The sequence below is a fragment of the Anolis sagrei genome, chromosome 1, assembly GCF_037176765.1.
Source record: "Anolis sagrei isolate rAnoSag1 chromosome 1, rAnoSag1.mat, whole genome shotgun sequence".
Classification (NCBI taxonomy): Eukaryota; Metazoa; Chordata; class Lepidosauria; order Squamata; family Dactyloidae; genus Anolis; species Anolis sagrei.
The window spans coordinates 229,509,709-229,530,416 of NC_090021.1; the positions used below are offsets into that span (position 1 = coordinate 229,509,709).

General features: G+C 43.1%; 1 protein-coding gene across 1 annotated transcript in view; it reads left to right on the plus strand.

Moving 5' to 3' along the window:
- IHH (Indian hedgehog signaling molecule) overlaps nt 1-19,456 on the plus strand; it is a 35,605-nt gene extending 16,149 nt beyond the window's left edge. The window contains exons 2-3 of the mRNA XM_060773281.2: nt 6,928-7,189; nt 15,435-19,456. Coding sequence (XP_060629264.2) covers nt 6,928-7,189; nt 15,435-16,084 — 912 coding nt within the window. The 3' untranslated portion in view covers nt 16,085-19,456. The remainder of the gene's footprint in view (nt 1-6,927; nt 7,190-15,434) is intronic.
- Nucleotides 19,457-20,708: the final 1,252 nt, after the last annotated feature.

Below are 20,708 nucleotides of genomic sequence, written 5' to 3' on the forward strand. Positions count from 1 at the left end.
CTCAACCTCAGAGGAAAGCAATGGGAACTCCCCTGTGATCTGTTCACTTTAGAGATATCGTAAGTTCAAAACAACTTGAAGGAACACAACACTGAACACTAGGGCATCCATAGCTGTTTGCCTAGTCTTCCAGCAAAGGCAGACCTTCTGTGTAGGAGCATATCTCTCCCTATGTTTTAGTGGTCAAAGGGAGTACGTGGCCCTGTCCTCTCTGAAATTCTTTGAGTCTTTATGGAGGGAGGGATTCAAGCCCCTTCCTCCTGTGCTGTGCATGAGCTTTCCCTTTGCAACTCCACACTGACACCTGCTGGCCCCAGCTGGAACTTGTCATGGATCGACCATACCTGAGTCCAAAGGCAGGAGACACCTTCCCTCAGATATTTTGATGCACTTATGGCCTTTTGGCATTGGCGCATGCAGTGCCACGTCCCCCAGGACCTGGTTGAGATGAATGATTAAGGCTTCTGTCCTTTGAACTGGGAAATGAAATAGCTGCGTGTGCATGTGCATGCGTGTTTACTGGATGAAAGTCATCAATGGAAGAAAGAGGCTGTGTGTCTGGATTTATTGTCTCAGGGACAATATTTGCCTGAGATCTTGCAGCCCTAACAACCTAAGAATGACTGGCTGACTGGATTTCGCAACCAGGGCTCGTAAGAGGCCCATGAAAACTGAAGCATATGGCCCAGTCCACCCTTGGGTCTCACCCAAACTATTTGCTTTCTACTATAGATGCAAAGTTATGGCAAAGTTTTATGACTTGTTATCCTAAAGGGAAGAAGCAAGGAACCTCACTGTCTAGCAACCAAGACTGAGCATTTGGAGGGGATAAACATCCTTTCCCATCCCCCAGCCACACATTTAAAGTACTTCTGTAGTTTGTTTGTTGCTTTCTATCTGTCCTTATCTCGGAGGCCTAGAACAAACAATGGTGTGGAGTTGTAGAAACTGGAGTGGCCCTGTGTGCTGAGCCTGCCCTGTTCGCCTAGGGACAAAGGCCGGTCCTCCTGGCCTCCTGACCTTTCCTCTGAATGCAGGTTCTGCCTCATCTTGGCTTGGTGCTCTGCTGATCACACAGGCTGACCTGACAAGTGGGAAGCTGGGCCTTCCATCCTTTGCAGACAATTGCTGGCCCCATACCAAGGTCTCACGCAGATGGATACAGTCATGTCTGTGCTATTGTTGTTTTGGAAACATGCTATATCCTCCCCACTCTCATTCTCCAGTAGAAGTCTACATAGAACTCCACCCACAAGTGATATGTTTCAGGATCCATTCATTTATACACCAACCTAATTAGGTTCAGAACAGGATCATGGGTAATGGATATGGGGCAGCACTGCAGGGAGGTTGAGAGGGGTATAGGTAAAGGTAAAGGTTTTCCCCTGACATTAAGTCCAGTTGTGCCAACTTTGGGGGCTGGTGCTCATCTCCATTTCTAAGCTGAAGAGCCAGTGTTGTCCGTAGACACCTTCAAGGTCATGTGGCCATCATGACTGCATGGCACACCGTTATCTTCCCGCCGGAACATGTTTTCAAACTGCTGGGTTGGCAGAAGCTGGGGCTGACAGTGGAAGCTCATGCCGCTCCCCAGATTTGAACCTGCGATCTTTCGGTTAACAAGTTTAGCAGCTCAGTGCAGGGCCGTAGCTAGAAAAAATTTCAGGAGGGGTTTAAATTTTCGGGGGGGGGGGGGTCGAAAATTTCACGGGGTGTGTGGGGTTGAAACCTACCTCCTAGCTCGCGCTGAAGCAAAGAGCACAGCAGAGGGCAGAGCAGCCTTCCATAGCCTGCAGCTCCGCCCCTGTCAACCACCTCCACCAAGTCTGGCCTCCTTAATGAGAACATTCAACACACACACACACAACTTTGTTGCTTCACTACATCGGCTATTGCTGCAAGTAATGACAGTGTGAATAAATTGTCAATATTTGCCTGAGATAGTGCTTGCAGTTCTGGAGGGACTCTTAATTTTTTGCATCTCATAGACTTAGCATGGGGATTTGTTAAAATTCATGAGTAAACCAGGTTTTTAAAAAAATCTGAAACATTTCGGGGGGTTTGAACCCCTAACCCCCCCCCCCCCTCGCTACAGGCCTGGCTCAGTGGTTTAACCCACTGTGCCACCAGGAGTGTACGGGGGGGGGGGAACCTCCTCACTATAAGAATTCTGACTTTTCATGAAACTTCTCTTCAGCTTTTCAGTCTAAGTCCTTCAGTACTACTTTATGACAACCTTCATTCATTTCAATAGGGTTCCCTGTTATCCACAATTCCTTGTTTCCACAGTAAATTAGGAACATATCCCTTGCAGATACAGGGGTCATGCTGTAAAAAGCTCCAGATATCAAGACAGACTTAACAGGATCCTGTGGAAATATGTAGATCGTGAAATTTTCTATAGATCCTGCTATAAAACATTTGTGAATTCCAATAAAATAAAATTTTACAAAGTGATAAAAAAATAAATCTGACATCAGCAGGAATGTCAGTTGAGTGAAGATATCATTGTATTCCCTCTATGCAAATCCCCCCCCTCCCCAAAAATCAAAACATGTGAACTACAAACTTATGGAGACAATAATGAGCTTAGTGATGCCCATTAATGGAGCTTCAGATCTGTTGCTATAGTCTTCTTAACAGTAGAGCTAAAATTATAGAATCATAGAATCCTTGAGTTGCAAGAGACCTTGTGGGCCATCCAGTCCAACCCCCTGCCAAGAAGCAGGAAAATTGCATTCAAAGCACCCCAACTATTTAGAGAACCCTGAAAATGTGTGAAATAACACAAGAATGACATGAGAATGGGTCTTCCTTCACTTGACAAACCTAGAATGGCAGCTGAAGCTGTGGCTCTCAACCCTTTTACCCAAGGCTGGGATGAACAAAAGGTAGAACTTCTTCTGAGATGTCTGGGTGATTTATTGTAGATCTGGAGAAAATTCTGACTCCCAGTTCCTTAAGCTTCAGGGAAAACCGAAAGTGGCCTTGTGCTGATTGCTGACCTTGTGCTAATCCCCTTATCTCATAGACTCAGGTGCTGCTCATCTATAAATTGTGAATATTAATAGAATTGGTTGCCTTTGGCCAGAGTTATTTGCAACTCTTCTGACTGTGATGAGTTTTTTTATGTTGGACTCCCAAGCCCTGAAGTCTGAATTTGAGAATGTTATTTTTGGATTTCACTGCCCAGCACTCCTCGATCTACATGTCCCCTTGGTGTGATTATGGAGAGGCTGGGCTAAAAGATCAATGGAAGAAAGATACACTGTACGCTGAAACCACAACAATCTGGTGGTCTAAGGAGAGTCAAAAGTGGAATCTCTTAAAGCACAGCATTTGGCAAAAAGTGTTTGTCAAACAACTTTGTCCAGAACAAGAACAAGAGCATCCATACACAGCATTCTTCTAATATAGGAGTGGGGATCCATGTGCTGTCCTGATGTTCTTGGACTTTGAGGTCCATGATTTTTCACCCCCTGGCGACCCCTCCAGGAGTCCCGACCCCCAGGTTGAGAAACGCTGGTCTATGATCTCAATGAAATCTACTCTTAGACTTCCTAATGCCTCATTGCTGTCATTTCTAATTGAGTTTCTGCCAGCCTGGATGCCAGCTAACTTCATTGCCAGCTGCCAGGACTTTATCCATGCTGTCTAGGGGTGACAGAACTTGATATAATTAAACACCTCTAGAGAATGCTTGGTCAGCATCACCCAGTATTTCTTTTTCTTTTTGAGATACAGCTGGGCAGTTGGGCATGTATCTGGTTATAGATGATCATTTTATCCTTCTTACTTTAAATATATTTGCTCTTCATTCACAAAATAGTGCTTATTACCAAGGAAATAAAGATTGGAGCACAAGAAGCATATTTTCTCTTTTTTTAAGAATTATTTTAAAAGGCTTTTAAGGGTAGGATTTGCTCAGTCTATGAGGTCATATGGTGCTGAGGTTTACATTAATTCAAAATATTCACATGTTAAGTAGTGTAAATTGCCAGAAGATTAGCCTTACCTAAAACATAGTCTAATTCTCCCTGTAACTATTTTGCTGCTTTGTAATGTTTGTGCCCGTTGCCTGTCATGTCCTTCTGACATTATTCTTTTCTGTCCCTCCCTCTAACCGCTTCTGTGTCGATCCTTACCCATTTACGTATCATGTGCCTGATGGAGTGGTCTGTGAAGTTTTATGCCAGCATAATTTTCTTAGTCTTGAAGATGCCACAGATTATAACAGACTAGCACAGCCTACCCTCTGCAAATTTAGAAATGTAAACATGCAATTTAGAAATGTCAAAATGTATATTTAAATGCAAATTTTCATCTGATTGAGAATGACTTAGAAGTGGAGTGTTCCAAGGGAGAATTCATAGGACTCAGAATATTATGGACTGACTGGCTTTCTGCTGTTTTAAAACTTTGGGTTTTGTGAATTTTCTTGTTGTTTCATGTATCAGGTGTCTTTTGGGAGCTGAGATAAAATTCTTGAGAAATTTGGGATTGTTTCTTTATGAGTACTATAATTTTCCCGAGGATACGGTTTGAAATGGGGCAAAAAGATCGAATGAAGCCCTCCACTTTTGTGCAGGTTGGAGGCACAGGACTCCCATGAAAGTGGAAAAGCCACAAATTAAAACATTGTTTTGTTGAAGGCTTTCATGGCTGGAATCACTGGATTGTTGTAGGTTTTTCAAGCTATATGGTCATGCTCTAGAACATTGTTTTTTTTTAACCTGAGAGGACATCTCTCTGGGAATCTCTAGGTCCTCCAGAAGTTGACTATATCATCACATTGGAAGACCTACTAATTCTTGGGGAAAGTTTCACTTTAGGAATCTCTTGGTCCTCCAGTATGAGTCTATGTGGAAGTTGACCATAGTATTGCATTAGAGAAACCTAAACATTCCTAGAGAGAACACATTAATCAGATCTGTGAATAATCACAAAAAGTTAAAGCCCCAAATGTGCAGGGTTGACTGTATGGTTCCCAATAACAACAAAAACAATAACAACATTGTCGATCTTTGAGAAAATGAAGTTGGTCCCATCCTATTTGGGATAGAGCCTGGCATCAAAATTTGCTCTTGGTACTTGAGATGAGAAATAGAGTCAAGCATTTGAGAACTGATAACAGAACTGCCAACTGGGTTGAGAGGAATGCACAGGAATGAAACTTAGATTTAAAGAGAGGAAAACGTTTGGTGTCTTGGCTTCTGATAAATCTGGTAAAGAACATCAGTTTTTTCTCAGATGCAAATTCTCTCCTTGTGTGGTGAGCCCAGCCAGAATGATACGGAGGAGTCCTGAAGGACCCAAGTAGATTTTTTTATTTCGTATCGAAAGCATTGCATAAATTATAGTATAAAACAGATAAAAATAGAAGGAGCACAAGTGGCTAAATATCTTTAACCAAAAACGGGCAACAGCGACCACATTCTCTCTAGCCTCCAACAATTCTTCCTCTGTACATGAAGCAGGACATTTTAGACAAGCATACAGATACGGAGTTGTCTGTTCTCCTGCACAGTTGCACAAGGTGGAAGATTCACCAAGTAGATGGCACCACTTTAGAAGACTGGAGGGCAAAACATTTTTTAATTATTGGTCTCCTGCAATCATTTCCTTCTGATGTGGAAGCTTTATTACTGCAAGTATGGTCAAACAAACAAACATGGAGAATATTCAATTCACAAAGAGCCTAAAATACTATAGTCCATTCTACTGCTCCAGAATTACATCACATCATTCAATGGCACATATATTGATCGGAAATGACATTCAGTTCTACAAATAATAATAGGGCAGCCCTACCATTAACCAGATAGCAGCTGACTGGTGGGAGGTAGTGGGGGAAAGATGGGACAGCAATGAGGTGTTGGGAGACAGAATTGTACATTTTATATACTCTGCATCGCACCTTCTAAGCTTACTGTCTAGTGGAGGATACTGTCATATTGTCACCGTGGAAGTAATATTTATTTGCAACTCCTGTTGAATTTTAGATTTTTTTTCCATGCCAGGAGCGACTTGAGAAATTGTAAGCTGCTTCTGGTGTGAGAGAATTGGTCATCTGCAATGACATTGCCCAGGGGTGACAAGATGCTTTGATGTTTTACCATCCTTGTAGGAGGCTTCTCTCATGTCCCCGCATGGAGAGCTGGAGCTGACAGAGGGAGCTCATCCTCACTCTCCCCAGATTCGAACCTTCCACCTGTCAATCTTCAGTCCTGCTGGCACAAGGGTTTAACCCATTACGCCACTGGGGTCTCACAATTTTTAGATGTGACCTGGGAAAAGTGACATTTTATCCTTTGCCTGAGGTAGTGGGATGCCTCAGACTGTCCCTGGTTGGGGTTGTGACTATACTGTTCCTGTGTTGATGAAAGACCTAATTGGAGATCTTGAAAAATGACAATTTTGGATTCGAATTCCCGAAATCTACCAGACAACATAGCCAGGAGGAATTATGTTCCAAAAAAAAGTGACTTCTCTAAACCCCGCCTAATCTGGGCTATCTCAGATTATTTTACCCAGACACTGAGGGCCCTTCCACACAGCCCTATATCCTAGAATATCGAGGCAGAACATCCCACAATATCTTCTTTGAACTGGGTTATCTGAGCCCAGACTCAGATAATGTGGGATTTTCTGCCTTGGTATTCTGGGATATAGAGCTGTGTGGAAGGGCCCAGAGATTCTCAGAAGAGGCCACCCTTATAGGCATGTCTGGTTCAATCTGTATATTTAGAGGGTCAACTGTATTGTATTTCTTTTAGTTTTCAGGCACTATTGCGTCTCAGTATTAAAATGTGTGTGAAGGTGGAATATAAATAAAATTAATCAGAATAATTTGAGGTCTCTGTTTCTTGATGGTGCTGTTCTGCAATGCTGATGTGTTCCTCTTCTGTCCGTTCCTGTCCACTCTAGCGCTGCAAGGATCGCCTCAACTCTCTGGCCATCTCGGTCATGAACCAATGGCCTGGGGTGAAGCTGCGGGTGACAGAGGGCTGGGACGAAGATGGACATCACTCAGAAGAATCGCTGCATTATGAGGGCCGTGCTGTTGACATCACCACATCCGACCGCGACCGGAACAAGTATGGGATGCTGGCACGTTTGGCTGTGGAAGCTGGATTTGACTGGGTCTACTATGAATCAAAGGCTCACATCCACTGTTCTGTGAAATCTGGTAAGGTTTTGAGCTCTGAAGTGGGTTGAGGGTTATCAGCAGGAATTGGAGGAGAATATATCTAGCATCCTGTTACCCAGGCATACGTCCAACACATGTCTGCATATGTCTTTTTTGGGGAACGGGCATTGCAGAGTTTGGTATTCTCTTTTTCCCTCTGCAAGACCAACTCTCTCCCTCATCCTCATCCTTGGTCTATTGGTGAGTGATTGTGGAATTGGTGATGTGTCTGGCTGTGTTATTGTACCCAGATTCTGAATGATGGTCTCATCTACTGAGCCCTCTGGAAGATCCTGACAGATCTCAGTGGCTAATGCCATCAATCTGTGTCTGGCTATGGGGACATAGCCAGGCATTCCCATATCTCCTCCCATCAGGCATTGATTGGTTGAATACGGGGGCTATAGCAGTTAAATAGATGGGGAGCTGAGAGGAGAGACATAGTATAATTCTTCCTGTGGACCATTTACACTACTTTGTGCATTGCAATGTTATGTTGTCTCTGCCTCTCTGTCTCTGTCTCTCTCTCTCTGTGTGTTTATTTGTGTATAGGAGAAGAGTATTGCCGGCTAGGTTTCACCCAGTTTAGCTTGTCCCTCAATTGTGGAAGGGGTATTGATCTACTTGTGGCCTCCACCAATGAACAGGAGGAGAGTGGGCAGTTTTAGCTATTGCTGTCACTATATCTCACCCCCTGGGGAAGTATGGCAAATGATGCATTATGCTACCTTGGCTCTCATTCTGGGAGTAAGGTTTGGTGTAAATTCATCCAACCAATCAATAAATTGGAGAAATATAAAAAATAAGGAGCAAAAAATGTTCCTCTCTGCCATACTGTATGCAAGTCATTATCTTGGGATTCAGGCAGTCGTAGACCCCTTCTACATTGCCATATAAAATCCAAATTATCAGCTTTGAACTGGATTATATGGCAGTGTAGACTCAGATAATTCAGTTCAAAGCAGATAATGTGGATTATCCATCTTGATAATATGGATCATGTGGAAGTGAAGAAGAGACCTTGGTTCATCCTGGTTCCTGCTCAGGCCCCTTCTACACTGCCATATAATCCTGATTATCAAAGAAGATAATCCACATTAACTGCTTTGAACTGGATTATATGAGTCTACACTGTAATTTAATCCAGTTCAAAGCAAATCACCTGGATTTTATATGGCAGTGTAGAAGGGGCCTCGGTGTCTCCCACTATTGGAGCAGAAACTAGGAAAAGCTGCAGAAGCTACAACAGACTTTAACCTCCCAAGGTTCCTCATCAGCACCTCCTTTAACTGGATGATGCTTCTCTCTCAAATGACTCTTATCCAGAAATGTCGAGTTGGCCAGTGGAGAGCAGCCAGGGGTTTAGTTGCAGGCCCAGTGATAGCAAGAGAGCAGGGGTTTGAGTTATCAGTTGGTAATCCCAGGGATAACAAGTGAGTAGAGGTCTGAGTTCTTGGTTGGGATGAGATGCCACAGTGCTCTCCTCTTGGCCAGATTACCACGCTTTGACTGTGGCCTCTTGTTCCTATCCTTTGACCATTAGCATGACCTGCAGGTGTCCTAGCCCCTTCCAGACCCATAGGGTCTTTCTGGCTGATGAGAAGAAGGTGCCTTGACCCAGCCTTGACCTTACAGTTCCTGGCCTAGCAGCCGAACCACCACCTACTGGACAATGGCACATCTGGAATGAACGGCGCTGGAGAAAGAGGTTGGCACAGACAGAGCAGAGCACAGTCCCCTCCCCTACTGGCATTAATGTGGACTGTGCTGCTTGGTAATCTCCTGAACAGTGCTTTGCTAGCCAAGTAACCAAAAGGCATTAGGCTCACCGCTTCTAGCTCCCTTGGACTTTGGGTACTAAAGCCTTGATATATCTGCAAAATCATGTGGATCCAGTTGTGATTGAATGCTGGCACTGGGTACTGTGGCTAGTCCCCATTAGGCTGGGATTCTGAGTGTGCCAGTGATTTCTTTGGACTGTGTTCTGAACTGCGTTCCTCTATGAGTCAATAGCAGGAACAAGAAAATGGCTTTTGCTAGTTGCATCATTGCTGTGCATGAAAACAGGCACACATTTGAGATGCTCTGTCTGCTTCTGGATGACCAACATTTCAAAAAGGATGTTACGACTTCCCCAAGTGTCCAAGGGCTAGATTCTTGCCCTGGTAGAGAAGAACAAAAGAAGAAATGCAGCCCTGTTGAGGATTGAAGGAATGCGCAGTGGCTTGTGGGGATTCGACAGCTCATTGGTTAGAGGCTGTTGGAAGCGAAGAGTCAAAAAAGTGATTACTAAGGTGACATTCTAGAGAGCACAATTACTTGCAACCCTTCCTTCTTTGACCTATGTACTCAAGCATGTTTGCTTCTTTTGTGACTGCAGAAGGCACGTCCCCATTCCTCCAAAGTTAGTCTTTTGGGGATGGGGAATACTCACAATGCTCCTACCTCAGGATAGCTTACACCCATACATGAGAGTCAGCTTTAGGTGTTCTTTTGCTGAAATATAGCCAATCTTTGTTTGTCTGTTACCTTTTCTATCCCAGATGCATTTGCTGGAACAATTAATGTAAGCTGTACCTTTCTAACCTTACAAGAGCAGCCCAAATATTTCTCTCTTGTTTTCTGTTACAAACTCATGTTGCACTGGTTACGCTGCACTGCACTCTGCTTGATTTACACACTAAATATTCATACTGCTCATTAGTTCCTGATACGGTGCTAGTACCCCCCCCCCCCCCCCGTTTTCAACATTGTTTTAAAGTGAGCAGATATGCTTGAAGCCAATGCACATGGGCATGCTTTAATTCCAAAACTGCAGCCATGCAACTTCCATATGTGGCTGAACAGAATTCAGGCTCCAAGGGAAGAGGAATAACTTTTAGATGCCTATCACACTGGCACAAATTACGCTGCTAAAGAAGAATAGAGGAGATGAATATAAAGCACCTAGATGCCATTTGTCAAGGAGGGGAGGACTTGAATACTACACCATTGTTGAGAAAGGACATTTTCAAAGAGATTGCTTAGCCAATAAGATATTTTAAAAACTAGCGAATTGTAGCTCTTGTTCCAAACAAAGAATGTTTACAAACAGCCCAAAAGAGGAACAGAAGAAAAAAAATAATTCAACCCACTTTAAGTCAAAGGGTAATCATCAAAACTTTATAGCAATCCAGGATAAGCCTTATGTTGAGGCCATCATTATAGACTCAGTGACAACAAAACATAAGATCTTGAGACACTTCTTCATTAATCTGAATTCAAATGAAGAAATTAATGTAGCCGATGGATGCACAATGGCTATAAGGAGACTAAGAGATTGTGGCTATAAGGAGACTAAGAGATTGTGTCCTACATTGTAATACAGAATATGGCAATAACCAATTAAAAAATAGATGTCTTAAATATTTCAGAGTCGGATGGAAATGTTCTAAGTGTTTCTGTTTATTGGGGAATCTGAGCTATTAGGTTCAAAAATAACCCTCAGTTGGGGTGATTCCGCCATAAATATAGCAGAGTACCAGAAGTAAACTTCATAACCAGCGGAAACTTACATGTGCTGGGATAAACTTCTATATCTTAGGATGGCTGAGGATTGCAGAGTCAGAACTTTAGGCTCAAAAATATTTATTGAAGTAAAAGAAATACATTCTTGATGGAAAAGGTCTTGGAGCTAACTAGCTTACTAAATCTCATCTTCTAAAGAGGTAAAAGGGTAAAAAGTAGATGCAGCTACATTTTGCCTCGAGAGAGGCAAAATGTGCATCCTCATAGGTAGAAAGAAAAAGCAGAAGAGAATGGCTAGCCCAGGGCAATAAAAATACCTTTAGAAAGGAAGTTCCTTCACAGAATTCCATTCCTTCATCACCAAAGGGGAGGAGACAGTGGCAAGGAGGAAGACTAAAGACAAAGCCCTTTTGGGAAAAATACATAGGAATTGGGGTGGGGTGGGGTGGGGGGCAGGAATCTCTAGTTTAGCTACTCATTGAGATCTGGAACTTGATGACACAAGAGATTTGTGCAGTCCAGGGATGAAACCCAACTCTATTTTACCAGACGAGGGCTTTGATGTGTGTTTCAGGATATGTACAGTAACCCAAGATCGAGAATTATATGCCAGAGCAAGAACTGGATTGTGCAAGACAACAAGCAAATGCAATAAGATGCTGTGCAAGTACTGGCTCTCTAGAGTTATGGCATAGATGCATTTGGACACTGTAACACAAATACCATACTAGATCTGGAAAAAATGATTTGAAATATCATCAAGATAAAGTGTGCAATAATAATAGCACAACATGTAAAACTTTATAAAAGAGAAAGTCACAATGCCACTCATTTTCAAGAAAAGTGAAAAATGAAAGCCACCACTAGGACTGGTCCATAGTGGTTTGTGTGAGCTAATTCAAAATTTGTCTAAATCAGGAAATTCTTTATAGATTATTACTCCTGGTCCTATGTGACCCATCTGCTCAAAGGGAAAGGCCAGGCCTTGCAATTGCAACTTGCAAAATGGTTTAAAACAAAATGCAGGAATTAGAAACTAAAAAGTCAAGGTCAAACTAATCCCTGTGTCTACATACAATACAAAAATGACAAATAAACTTAACGTTCAATTTATGTTGATGATTTCATTTAGGCTTATCAAGATAAAACTGATTGTGAAGAAATCATAAGCAATCTAAATGAAAAAAGGAAGTCAAAAGGCTATGGGGCATCCCTTATTATCAGGAAATACTAATTGGAAGAGAGGAAGTAGGAATCAGTTGAGAAGAAAAGATTCACAAACTTATAGAACATATAGAACTCAAGGAGGCCAAACTCTCATGGAGATAGTCAACCTAGAGACAAATGAAAATGGCGAGCTTCCACCAAATAATAATCAACACAGAAATGATAGGAAAGCTGCTACACCTAGCTGTCACCACAAGACCATACATTGTACCAACAGCAGCAATTCTTTGTAGAAAAACTAACTTATCAAGGAAAAGGTATGGGAATGCAGTGAAAAGAGTAGGCAGATGCATACAGCTACAAGCCTGTCGTGGTCCCTGACTAGTATCATACACAGATACAGTTTGACCTGGAGACTCAGCAGAATGCATATCTACCACTGGTTCTGTGGAAGTGGAGGGGGAAAATGAACATACAGACAAGATGCTGTAAAGCTTTCTTTTACTCAAGCAGAATATGCATCAGCGGCTCAAGTATGCAAGGAACCTATGTGGTTGTGCCAGTTCCTAGAGGCACCTGGAATAGATAAATCAAAGCCTATAAAGTTTTAAAGGACAACCACATCTACATAAAACTCTCATAGACTGGGAGGGTCAATTCACACATCAAGTACACTGATGTGAAATACCACCTTTTGAGAAATCTGCAAGACAAGAAGCCTATTGAGATGAAGCATTTTCCATCAAAAGAGATGATTACAGACTTTCCCACCAAGCCATTTACAGTTCCAGAAAGAAAAGGTGAATCCTGTGGATCTAAATCACCAAGAATTAATGTTGGAGGTGAAAAGCCATGAATGCTTGTAAAGTAATTAGTTAGAGAGGTGCCTGCCCTTTTGCTTCACTTTCTGTTTCTCTCCTTGATCTATGTGTGCTTCCTTCCAGCTTGCAGAGGTCATTTTCCCTTTCTTCCAAAAGTTACTTAGTCTTTTATGTCCCTTTACCTGAGAAGAGGGAATCCATGAGACTCCTATCTCAGAATAGTTTACATCCACACATGAGAGTCAGCTTCAGGGACTGCTTGATATAGATCAGTGGTTCCCAACCTGTGGTCTGTGGTCTATAAGAACTAAAAATTGATCCACGGCCTCATCATTACTACACCGTTGCAACAAGAGTGACTGGTCTCATGAAACCCTCTTATAGTACCGAGGCTTATTAATTATAGTTTTCTGTGGGTGAGCAAATGCTGACTACTGGGTGGTATATGTTCTGTATCAGAAACTAGAGCTGACATGATCTATCCAATGCATTTTTCTGAATCAGCACCCCAAATAACCAAACCAAATCTAAAGTTGGCCAAAAACTGATTTGTAACCCTTTTGGTACTAATGTTGCAGAGCGGTCCCTGGTCAAAGCGATCCCTAGTCAAGTGGTCTCTGGTCAAAAAAAGGTTGGGAACCACTGATATAGATATTAAATATTTCTAGAGAGGCTAAGGATAAAGATAGAACAAGAGCCAACATTGAGGTCTATGTCAGGTTTGCTGGGAAGAGACATTTAGCTATAGCCTGTGCTGGAGGAGATGAGTGCTGTGTGGAGCATGATCCTGGGGATTCCTCTGAGTACATACAGGATGCCCTGGCCTGTGTTAGATGAGGGAGATGGGAATGTGTCTCATTGATTTCATGAAGTATCTCATGTGGCTAGAAATGCTGTGTACCCTGGGCAGCTGACCTGTCAAAAGTACCTTTTATTAAATGGCTTCTATTTTTCTTTGAGTGTGTGGTCAGGTCTGTGTGTGTGTGTATGTGTGTGTCTCATTTCTTACCAACTTAGTCCCCCAATGCTCCTTAAATTGGTTTATGCTACTAAACTTGCTCATTTCTGTGTTTAACCACAACTCCAGTTCCAACACATTTAGCACAGTTATATGACAAAAGGTCTTCCAAAATATATTAAGGGTATTTTTTTGTTTTTTGGCTGTGAAACTGGAAGTCATTCTTTCTTATGGTGATCCTAAGGTGATTCTATCATGAAGTTTTCTTGGCAAGATTTGTCTTTGCCTTCTTCTGAGACCAAGAGAGTGTAATTTTCCTAAGGTCACCAATGGGTTTCCACGGCCCAGCAGGGATTTCCAGAATCATAATCCAATACTCAAACTGCTAAACAGTTTGCTCAACCTTGCCTATGTAACCTAAATTAGTCTACTTCCAAATAAAAGTAAATTGGCTGGAACATACATTTGGTATCACTTCTGTGGTCTATTGTCCATCAACACCTGATCATGAGGAAGAACTTCCTAACTGTGAGAGCTGTTCAACAGTGGAACTCTCTGCCCCAGAGTGTGGTGGAGGCTCCTTATTTAGATGCTTTTAAACAGAGGCTGGATAGCCATCTGTTGGGGGTCCTTTGAATGTGATTTTCCTGCTTCTTGGCAGGGGGTTGGACTGGATGGCCCACAAGGTCTCTTCCAACTCTATGATTCTATGATTCACAAAACGCATAAGCACCCTTTGAAGGCCCCATATGAAAGCAGCCTCAGGATGCACCCAATTAGAGCGTTGGCTCCTAGTTTGATCAGTCAAAAGGCATTTTAGCCCTAAATGGCTAAAGTAGACCAAATTGAGTGGCAGCTAATCCTGGGTGACTTTTTAGATATCTTTAAGCATGGGGCCATGCTAGATCCACAAGTAAGCATGGCTGTGTGCTGTTTCCTCATGGAAAAGAACATCCTCCTTGCATATCATTAGGTAAGCAGAAAAAACTGCTACTCCTCCTTTGTAAAACTGGGCACAGGTGTTTCTGTATTGGATATACCTTTATTACTAAGCCACAGAAAGACGTATGACCCCTTCCACACAGTTATATAAAATCCACATTGAACTGGATTATATGGCAGTGTGGACTGCCATATAATCCAGTTCTAAGCAGGTATTGTCGATCATCTGCCTTGATATTCTGGGTTATATGGCTGTGTGGAAGGGCCCTGTAAAGGGAATAGGATTGTGTGGCCTTAGAGCCATATGAATAAACAACTTCTAAGCTAAAATAAAGGTTTTCCCCTGATATTAAGTCCAGTCGTGTCCGACTTAGGAGGTTGGTGCCCATCTCCATTTCTAAGCTAAAGAGCCGACATTGTCCATAGGCACCTCCAAGGTCATGTGGCCGGCATGTCTGCATGGAGCGGTGTTACCTTCCCACCGGAGCGGTACCTATTGATTTACTCACGTTTGCATGTTTTCAAACTGCTAGGTTGGTAGAAGCTGGGGCTGACAGCGGGAGCTTACGCCGCTCCCCGGATTCCAACCTGTGACCTTTTGGTCAACAAGTTCAGCAGCTCAGTGCTTTAACCCACTGCGCCACTGGGGGCTCCTAAACAAGTCCTATGGGTTGCCTTTTCTTGACACAAGACTCCAGAAAAAGATATGTCTCTATTCTTGTTGAAAACAACTCATTAATCTTGATACCAGGCTGCATCTTTGTGTAATGCTATCTGCCGCTGTTTGATTCTTCCTCCGTCTAGTAACTAGGCATTTCTCTCTATTTCTCCTTCTCTCTTTTCTGTCTAGAGCATTCAGCAGCAGCAAAGACAGGAGGCTGTTTCCCAGCCCGGGCACTGGCGACGCTCGAAAACGGGACCAAGGTTCCAGTGTGGGCACTGAAGCCTGGGCAGAGGGTCCGAGCCATGGACGAGCAGGGCCACCACACATACAGTGAATTCTTGATCTTTCTGGACAAGGCGCCTTCAGCACGCACTGCTTTTCATGTCATTGAGACTCAGGATCCCCCACGCCGCCTTGCCCTCACTGCTGCGCACCTCCTTTTTGTGGGGGAGAATGCCACAGCACCCACCAGGGCTGTTTTTGCCAGCCTTGTGCAGCCAGGACACTACGTGCTGGTGATGGAGGGGGACAAGGTCCAAGCAGCCAGAGTGGCGATGGTTTCTGTGCAGATGGACGTTGGGGCCTATGCTCCCCTCACCCGCCACGGGACTCTGGTGGTGGACGAAGTGGTGGCCTCTTGTTTTGCTTTGGTGCAGGAGCAGCGCCTGGCTCAGCTAGCCTTCTGGCCCCTTAGACTCTATTACAGCCTGGCTGGGGGTGAATGGACCCAACCGGAAGGCGTGCATTGGTACTCTATGCTGCTCTATCACTTGGGCCGCATGCTTCTTGCCTCGGACAGCTTTCACCCCTTGGCTGCAGCACAGTTTGAGAGCTGAGCTGATGCACCAAATGCTCCCCGTACCTTCTGGAAGAGAGAGGAACCAGATTGCTCTCCCATGGTTCTAGGGAGGGACTGTATGGAAACCAGTATCGGCCAGTTGTGAGGAAAAGGTTGGGGCTGCCCATGTCTTCTAACCTTCCTCAGTACAAGGGCTGAGAAGAGTTTTTGGTGACTCCTTCTTTGAATCTGAGAGGGCCTTTTTAATTATTTCTTTTGGCGACAGAAGGGGAAGCCCAGCAACGGGGTCCCATGCTGCTATTTTAGTTCACGAGCCTCTGATGCAAAGCAGGGCAGTGAGAGGAAAGTTAGCCAGGTGGATGGAGATAGGATGTGGTGGTCTTGAAGCCTGGATGAACAAGGAGGGCAAGAAATTCTGCCTCACCACGGGCAGAGTAGAGGAGGAGGGCATGCAGAAGGCACCTGCAAGAGGCTCCTGGGAGGAGATGCGCATGAGACTTCAGTGGGACATTCTCTAGGTCTCAGCCCAGGAAAGTGCCTTCTTTAGGGCCTCTGCTATTTCAAAATGGCCAATAGAGTTGTGGAAAGCAAAGCCACTGGAAGGTCGTCCCTGGTAGGATGTTTTCATTGTGAGAATAAGAGAAGACAGCATCCTTTTTACAGGCAATCAGCTGGGCCTGGAGTAAGCCAACTGGCCTAGGGAGGAAGCAGCACCAATTCTAAGGAGACAGGAGGGGAGTGAGGGTTGTTTCTAAAACAGTGTCATTTTGTCTGGATTACTGTATTTCTCTTGGAGTACTTCTCCTCTAATGATGACACAGATTAAAAGTATAGCTCAGTTTATGCACATGCACTGAACAAATAAAGGAAAATGAATAACACATGAGAGGCGAAAATGCTCTCCTATTACCTAGCTTCACCAGCCTGACCATTTTTTACTTATAGTGCTGTATTCCACTTTAATTGCCATAGCAATATTCTGTGAAATCCCTAGATTCAAGGCCCTTCCATACAGCCATATATCAAGGCAAAAAATCCCACAATACCTGCTTTGAACTGGGTTATTTCAGTCCACACTTAGATAATGTGGGATTTTCTGCCTTGATATTCTGGGATATAGGGCTGTGTGGAAGGGCCCTCAGAGTATTGAAGGAAAGGGGGGGATTTAGACTCTTCAGCCAGTGATCTCTAGTGCTCATAAAACTATATGTGGTAGTTTAAATGGAATACAGCCCTGTAATTGTGTAGTGTGAATGTGACCATTCTGGACTATGTTTACCAATGGGTGACTAACAGAACTTGGAAAGTTACCATTTTGGACTACAACTCTCCCGAGTCAGGATGGCTGCTGTAGACCAAAAAGGGTAATAACTCTGAATCCTGGGTGGGTAATAATATCAGTTTACTGGGTTGACAATATAAAATCAATTTAACTAGCTAGAACTCACCCATCTGAAGTGTTTTTTAATGGGGGAAATCACCCAAATAATAGCTAATAATGAGAACTTTATTTTTGTATCCTGCCTCCATCTCCCCGAAGGGACTCGGGTGGCTTACATGGGGGAAAGCCTGTTCAACATAGTTAAACTATAACACACTAAAGTTCATAAAACAACATCATAAAACAGTATAAAACAACCATTGATCAAACCACCAATGATCTGAGTAGTAAATAGTTTCTAATCTAAAATCAGTTGCAAGGACAGGGCTGATGGGTAAAGTGCAGAGCCAGATGACAAAATTAGAAATGGAGGGCAATATGAAGTAGAACATTATATCTCTGGTTAGAAAACAGTGTTTCTTAGTGAAGTGTAAGGACTAGATTTTGGGTCATGGCTGGGGCCAAATTTATCTGGGGAACTGTCTAATCCAAAGCACAGTGGAACATCCACGTTTTTAGATCTTTACAGAAGGTGGACAGGGTGGGTGCCAAAGGCACAAAACTAGGATGGCCCTGATCATGGTTGAACAACTGTTTGGGAAGGAGACAACCTGGACAAGGCTTGTTCTTTTGTCTTTCCTAAACCCACCCTTTGCTTCTTGAAGGTGGATGTCCTACTGAGTTCTTATTTTCAATATTCACAGCTAGAGCTTGGAAATGTTACTTTTTTGGAACTCAAGTATCCAATTGCTATGCTGGCTGGTGAGTTTTGAGGGTTGTGACATTAAAAAAGAATCCTTTTTTCAAGCACTGCCCGCAAAACCATGATAGCATCGCTAGAGCCATCGTGGATATTCTAGTAAATAGCATGGTATTTTAGGTGGAAATACTGTTCCTGCAGTTCAACTACCATCCCAGAGTGGAACTATCCACATTTCACTCTCACACATTCTTCCATCCCACCTCCAGCATTAGCATTACTGGGTAAATATGAGATTGGGAAGACTCTGTTGCCAAAATAACAGGGAATTTTATACGTTCAAAAGATTCCTTCAAGGATACGACTTCTGTATAGAAAAAGAAGGCAATTATGTCACTATGTCCTCACTTATATTTCTGGAGCACTGCCAAATCTCTTTGCTGCATTGGAAAATGGTGCCTTTGTGCTATGTGTACATGGGGAAAAATCTACCTGTGTTTTCACCCCACCCATTAGTGTACATCAGGTTTATAAATAGCCCTGCAGTTGATTGCCTGTGGTGAACAAGAATTTCTTCTAGATGTCCAGGCAGAAAAGAGTTTGTTGTTATTCTCTCTCTCGGAGTCTCAGTGTGCCAAAAGTGACTATTAGACATTTTCGGCAGGTGGACCATCCAATGTGTCTTTATTTTGAGATATATGCAATGTTTCTCTACATGTTAGTAATGTCCAGGTTGAAAATATTCACATGCAAAGCAACCCATAGCGGAGCCAAAGATGTCCTTATGTCAGGCCTTTCCTTAAAGCTATAATGTGTATATCTAGAGCACTTTCTACCGGGACCTTCACTCCCTCTCAAGCCAACACCAGCATTTGTTTCTCAGTTCAGTCACCCAGGACAAAATGACTGGGAACTATGACTACCCTTTGCTAGCTGCATTGCTCACGAGGCCTCCTGCACAAACCTAATGCTTAGTTATGGAAGATGTGTGCAGGATGGGGGAAGTGTTTGCAGTGTACCTCCCTCCCCCATCAGATTGCATTTATTTATTTACCTGCCCTTGGCAGGGTGCTCAGAAACATTGCCCTGGTGGGGAGACGTCAGCAATACGAGACCAAATGTGAGTGGGGTGGGATATATTTTTCTCTTTTAATGAAAGTATTTAAGAATTGTTTCAGAAAAGCACAGCTATTGCGGGACCATGGGGAAGGGCGGGGGGGGGGGGGAGTGGGGCGGTGGCAAGAGGGAATCGCAAACGTTTGTCTCTTCACTGGATGTACATTTCCCAAACAGGTGAGAAAGCCAATAAATCTCTTGATCCATCCTGAGTGTCAGCTTGTGGCTCTGTTCTTTTCTACTTGAAAAAATACTCCTCCCGCCACACACACAACAGTAGAGTCTCACTTGTCCAACATAAAAGGGGCCGGCAGAACATTGGATAAGCAGAAATGTTGGATAAGGAGGGATTAAGGAAAATAATATTAAACATCAAATTACATTATGATTTTACAAATTAAGCACCAAAACATTATGTTTTACAACAAATTGACAGAAAAAGCAGTTCAATGCACTATAACATTATGTAGTAATGACTATTTACTAATTTAGCAGCAAAACATTGCAATGTATTGAAACAGCTGTGGATCTGGGTGAGAGCAGATGAACGTTGGATGAGTGAAGGTTGGATAAGTGAGACTCCACTGTAAATAATAATAATAATAATAATAATAATTATTATTATTATTATTATTATTATTATTATTTATACCCTGCTATCATCTCCCCAAAGGGTGTCGGGGCAGTTAACATGAGGCCAAGCCCAAATAATTCCAGCAGAAACATCTATTATGGAACTGTAATACACACTAGGAGTACTCAGGAATAACCAAGTATCCAAAGGTTTAGCTATGGTGTTAGGAGCCCCCGGTGGCGCAGTGGGTTAAACCCCTGTGCCGGCAAGACTGAAAACTGACAGGTTGCAGGTTCGAATCCAGGGAGAGGCGGATGAGCTCCTTCTATCGACTCCAGCTCCTCATGCGGGGACATGAGAGAAGCCTTCCACAAGGTTGATAAAAACATCAAATCATCTGGGCATCCCCTGGGCAACATCCTTGCAAACAGCCAATTCTCTCACACCAGAAACGACTTGCAGGTTCTCAAGCTGCTCCTGACATGACCAAAAAAAAAAAAAAAAGCTATGGTGTTGGTGTGTTGGAACAGCAGGTAGAGGGGGTGGAGAAGAGGACAAAATGTGGGTAATGCTCCCAAATAATTTTGCCTTCCCAATGAAATTTTCCTTCATTCCCCAAATTTCTAGTGTTGCAGTGAGTAAAATACACTCAAAATCATGCTCGTCTTTTATGTACTGTGTTTTCTTGATAAGGTTATTTTCCCCTTTTCTCTGAGTGTTTAAACTAATTCTAAAATTTTAGCTCAATTTTTAAGTAATTGCAATGCTAAAAATTTGGAGGGAGAAGCAAAATTTCACTTGAAAGGTATATTCTTAATTTGAGGGGACTTTTTGCTTTCCCGCAGTTACATCCTTGGGAATATCTTTCAAATAATGTCTCCTCATCATAT